The sequence below is a fragment of the Nannobrachium achirus genome (assembly GCF_963921795.1).
Source record: "Nannobrachium achirus genome assembly, chromosome: 15".
In the NCBI taxonomy this organism is placed as follows: domain Eukaryota; kingdom Metazoa; phylum Chordata; class Actinopteri; order Myctophiformes; family Myctophidae; genus Nannobrachium; species Nannobrachium achirus.
The window spans coordinates 35318855-35324716 of record NC_137822.1 but is presented as its reverse complement, the minus strand read 5'-3'; the positions used below and the strand labels follow the sequence as shown (position 1 = coordinate 35324716).

Here is a 5862-nt window from a genome sequence, read left to right as displayed (position 1 = left end):
TTTACCTCTGTCTGTGACCTTGATGCGAAGGTCAGTCAAGACATCAGAGGCTACAGACTGAGAGAACACAGACATGCTGGTGAGTGGTGGCAAGGCAACTCTCAAATGACAATTTACTTCCAACAGAAACCTGTTAATTGTGTGTTTGATTAGTTAAACAAGATGATGAGCCTATGTATCACATCTTTCAGTTCATTTGAATGTTTTGCGTTTAACCCCCACATTCCTTTTGAAGCAGAATGGTGTGTGCATAGTAGCCTATACCCAAACCGCATATAGCCTAACCGGTCATGTTAAACCAAGCAGGGAACCTTTCTGTACAGAAATCAGCCTAGCTGTTTTTTTTCTGAATGACTGTCATTCTGATCAAGCTCATGGTGGAGCCTTTGTCTGTATTGAACGAGAGCAGTAGGCTAGTAGCTGCACTGCAGATGTTTGATAATGGCATATAATTCATATTTGGGTTATTTTTCATTCATACCAGATCAATTAGGCTATTGCTCACAAACAATGAACTATTTTGAGCCTATATATACAAACACCACCTACAGAACCCCCCACAATGCCGCACGGCGCGACGTACCGTACGTAACAGGTGTTTGTTTTTTGTTTTGTTTGCACCGTTGCGCACACCGAATTTCCCTCAATGCAACGCGAGGCAAAATCGCGTCCTCCCCATGCGTCCTCCACAGTTTGTTTGGTTTGTGTACGTTTCCATGGTTTTGCGTGTCTCGCGGCTGTTGCGCGCAAACCCCCCCCCCCCCCCGTTTGTTTGTGTACGTTGCCATGGTTGCGCGTCTCTCGGCTTGCGTAGCAGTGACGTCACGTCACTGACGTGGCAGTGACTTGGCAGTGAATTTGGCAATGAACCTGCCTGCAATGTCACAAACATCTCAGTGTGAGCACAGCAACAGACCAGAGCAGCAGAATCACAGAACAGCAGAGCAATGAGCAACAGCAGAGAACATTCAGAGAACATTCAGAGAACATCAGAGAAGGGAAGAGAAGAGAGAAAAACAATGGCCATGATCAAAGATATTTGCCTGAAGCCGTGTTGGGAAATGGCAAATCTTTCCCTTGTTGGCCAACCTCCAGGAATGAAGCGACAGAGAGCTGATCAAATGACTGACCGTGGCTGTGCACATGGTGACAAGACTGACAAGAAGGAGGCAGGGAATGCGAGTGCAGAAGTGATAGTGATTAGTGATTCAGAGGATGAAGTCAGTTATCGACGGGAGAAACGCAGCTACGAACTAGATGACGATGATTTCGACCTCATTGAGGAGAACTTGGGTGTTAAAATTAAAAGGAGGGAAAATAAATACAAACGTGTGAAGACAATGGACGACGATGAAGAGGACAGTGATTTGAAGAACTTGATCGCCGATGAGATCTTTGCTGGTGACGGGGGTGATGAGATCGAGCTGGAAGAGGGAGAGATTGTTGATATGCCTGTTCGCCAAGGCTTCAGTGATGAAGAGGAAGATGATGATGATGAGGAGGAGGAGTCCGACATAGATGACTTCATTGTGGACAATGATGATGACCAACCTGTTACCAAAAAGAGTGGGGAGACATTCTCAGCATACACCACGGATGCAGCCCTGCGGGAGGCCCAGGAGTTCTTTGGTGGGGACTTCGACTTTTCTGACACCTATGACCAGGAAGAATACGAGGAAGAGGAGGAGGGGGATGAGCAGACCAAGAGGCGGCAGGGCAGGCAGAGCGTGTTCGAGTTCTATGAGCCCAGTGAGCTGGAGAGAAACTACATGACCCATCAGGACAAAGAGATCTGCAACACCAACATGCCGGAGAGGTTCCAGCTACGGCCAGTTCCTGTGAAATCTGCGACGGATGACGAGCTGGAGGAGGAAGCGAAATGGATCTTTAGACATGGCTTCTCCACCATCAGCAGGAAGGAAAAAGGCTTGAACAAAATTGCCAAGATTAAGGACGCCCTTGACTTCATGAGGAACCAGCACTTTGAGGTTCCATTCATAGCGTTCTACAGGAAGGAGTATGTGGAGCCAGAACTAAACATCAATGACCTGTGGAAGGTGTGGCAATTGGACGAGAAGTGGACTCAGCTGAGGAACCGCAAGCAGAACCTGATGAGGCTCTTCCAGAGGATGCAGTCCTACCAGTGTGAGCAGACCTCTGCTAACCCTGACAAATCCCTGACCGATGGCATCCGTCCCCTGGATACCGACGACATGGAGAGGCTCAACGATGTCCAGACCCTTGACGAACTGAGGGATGTGTACAACCACTTCCTGCTGTACTACAGCCGAGACATCCCCAACATGCAGAACTCTGAGAAAGTAGACAAGAAATGCCTCAAGAAGGTGAATGATCTGAAGAAGGCCTCACACAGGGACATGTACAACCTCTGCCAGAGTGTGGGACTTCATAGTTTGGCCAAAGAATTTGGCTTAACACCAGAGCAGTTTGGAGAGAATTTGCGAGACCAATACCAGCGCCACGAGATGGAGCAATTCCCAGATGAGCCGATGGAGTTGGCCAAGGGTTATGTCTGCAGACAGTTCACAACTCCTGAGGCAGTGCTTGAAGGGACCAGGTACATGGTGGCAGTGCAGATAGCCCGGGAGCCCTTAATTCGACATGTTCTCAGGCAGACTTTCCAGGAGAGGGCAAAGATCAATATCAAGCCGACCAAGAAAGGCAAGAAAGAGATTGACGAGGCTCACTTTGCCTACTCTTTCAAGTACCTTAAGAACAAGCCTGTTACACAGCTGAAAGGGGATGAGTTCCTTAAGATGTGTTTGGCTGAGGAGGAGGGGCTGCTCGCCATTGATATCTGTATTGATATGATTGGTGTCAAAGGGCATCCTCCTCAGACATATTCTGATGAGATCAAACAGTTCTATTACAGGGAGGAGTTCAGTCACCAAGTGCAAGAATGGAACAGGCAGTGGGCCTTGACCATAGACAGAGCCCTTACCCAGTTCCTCTACCCTCAGTTGTCGAAGGAACTTAAGAACAAGCTTGTTGCAGAGGCCAAGGAAAACATTATCCGGTCATGCAGTAGGCGGTTGTACAACTGGCTGAAGGTGGCTCCATACAGGCCAGATCAGCAGGTGGAGAAAGACCTGATGGATGAGAGCCAAGGCAAAGGCTTCCGAGTCCTGGGAGTCGCCTATGCCCCTAGCAGGGACACACCAGTGTTCTGTGCTCTCATCGACGGTGAGGGAGAGGTGATTGATTTCCTGCGTCTGCCCTACTTCATGAAGAGGAAGAACTCCTTTAGAGAAGATGAGCGGGTTAAAAAGGCTAATGATGTTGAAAAGCTGAAGAAGTTTCTGAAGAGCAAGAAACCTCATGTGGTTGCAGTTGCTGGAGAGAATAGAGATGCGTACATGATAATGGAGGACATCAAGAGGACCATCAGTGACCTTGAAGAAGAATCCTCTCTGACCCCTGTGCGGGTGGAGCTGGTTGACAATGAACTGGCTACACTGTACATGAACAGCAAGAGGTCTGAGACTGATTTCAGAGACTTCCCACCATTCCTGCGACAGGCTGTGTCCTTAGCCAGGAAGATCCAAGATCCTCTATCAGAGTATGCCCAGGTCTGCAGCAGTGACGAGGACATCCTCTGCCTCAAACTGCACCCACTACAGGAGAACGTAGGGAAAGAGGAACTGCTCAACGCTCTGCACTGTGAATTCATTAACCGTGTCAACGAGGTGGGAGTGGACGTAAACAGGGCCATCGCCCATCCTTACACCCAGAGCCTCGTTCAGTATGTGTGTGGCCTTGGACCCAGGAAGGGCTCTCACCTCCTCAAGATTCTGAGACAGAAAAACACTAATTTGGAAAACAGAACCCAGCTGGACACCATGTGTCATATGGGGTCCACAGTCTTCATCAACTGTGCCGGTTTCATCAAGATTGACACTGCGTCCCTTGGAGACAGCACAGATATTATGGTTCTGGACAGTTCCAGGGTCCACCCAGAGACATACGGGTTGGCTCTGAAGATGGCTGCAGATGCCATGGAGTATGACGGGCCGGATGCTAACTTGGCTGGAGCACTGGAGGAGATCCTGAAGAACCCAGGGCATCTCAAAGATTTAGATCTGGACACATTTGCAGAGGAGCTGGAGCGACAGGGTTATGGCAAGAAAGGAATCACTCTTTATGACATCCGTGCTGAGCTGAGCTGCAGGTACAAAGACATGAGAGTTCCCTACAGAAGCCCCAACACTGAGCAGATATTTAACATGCTCACAAAGGAGACACCAGAGACCCTCTATATAGGGAAGCTGATCACCAGTGTGGTAACAGGCATCGCTCACCACCGTCACCGGTTGCCACGAGAGAGAAATGACCAGGTCAATCGTAACAAGGTCACAGGCCTGTGGCAGTGCCCCGACTGCCTGCAAGACAACTTCCCTGAACTCAGCCAGGTGTGGAACCACTTTGACAACCGGTCCTGTCCAGGCCAGGCCATTGGTGTTCGGACCAGGTTGGAAAATGGCATCGAGGGGTTCATTCGCACCAATTCCCTCAGCGACAAGGTGATCAAACACCCGGAGGAGAGGGTCAAGGTGGGCATGATGGTCTACTCTCGCATCATGAGAATCAACATCGAGAGGTTCAGCGTTGAGCTGACGTGCCGCACCTCCGACCTGATGGACAAGAGCAACAAGTTGAAGCTCCCCAAGGACAGCTACTATGACTTTGACATGGAGACAAAGGACGAGAAGGGTGAGGGACAACTCAAGAAGAAAGAACAACAAACGCCCTATTTAGAGCGTATGATCGACCACCGCAACTTCCACAATATTGGTTTCAAGCAGGCAGAGGAGCTGATGGAGTCGATGGACCAGGGAGACTTGGTAATCAGGCCCAGCAGCAAAGGAAGGAATTACCTCACTGTGACCTGGAAGGTGGCGGAAGGTATTCACCAGCATGCGCTTGTGAGAGAGGAGGGCAAGGACAACGCCTCAAGCTTGGGACGCAAGCTCTGGATCAACACTGAGGAGTTTGAAGATCTGGAGGAGATCACAGTTCGCTACATTCAGCCGATGGCAGAGTTTGCTCGGGATCTACTGCGGCACGATCACTTCCAGGAGTGCAATGGAGGAGACAGGAAGAAAATGGAGGAGCTGTTGACGAAGACGAAAAGGGAGCAGCCCAGGTTTATTCCATATATTATTTCGGCTTGTAAAAATCTGCCAGGGAAGTTCATACTGGGCTACCAGCCTCATCGGATACCACTGGTAGAATACGTGACCATCACCCCAAGCGGCTTGCGGTATCGCTCTCGGATGTTCCGTACAGTTAAGGAACTGTTCCAATGGTTCAAGAACCAGTACCACCAAGAGCCCTTACCGGGCATGCCCCCAAACAGCAGTAGCAGAACAAGGACACCTGCACCTACATTAGACCAACACCTTGTCCAGGGAACACGAGCCGTTGATGCCACATCAGCTGCTTAAGTCCAGTCCAGCGTTAGCAAGCTCAGCTGTTAACATAATGACTCCTGTACATATTCTGTAATATTGTTTTGTCTTGTCAACATAAGCGTAACATTTTTGTCAAAAAACTTCGGTTATCATTTTCTTTGTTATATCTGATGTTGTACTGCTTGACCTTTTATACCTTTGATCCCTTTAATAAAAGTATTATTAATATGGAATTCTAAGGCTTGTTCACTGTTCCTATCAACAAACATTGCAGCACTGATGTTGGAATATTTTTATGGTAAACTATGTCAAAAAGCGCCAAGCACAGAATATGTAATTTCTCTCTCTCTCTCTCGCTCTCTCTCTCTCTCTCTCTTTACAAGTCTCTTTCTCTCTCTGACTCTCAATTATTTATTTTTTCAATTTTCAA

General features: G+C 48.6%; 1 protein-coding gene across 1 annotated transcript; it reads left to right on the top strand.

Moving 5' to 3' along the window:
• Nucleotides 1-1121: 1121 nt before the first annotated feature.
• On the top strand, nucleotides 1122-5465 carry LOC308299801 (transcription elongation factor SPT6-like; the record flags this gene model as incomplete). The annotated part of the gene is made up of 1 exon (XM_080743587.1): nucleotides 1122-5465. The coding sequence occupies one exon, from the start codon at nucleotides 1122-1124 to the stop codon at nucleotides 5463-5465; it is 4344 nt and encodes a 1447-aa protein (XP_080599713.1).
• Between the last annotated feature and the right edge of the window lie 397 nt (nucleotides 5466-5862).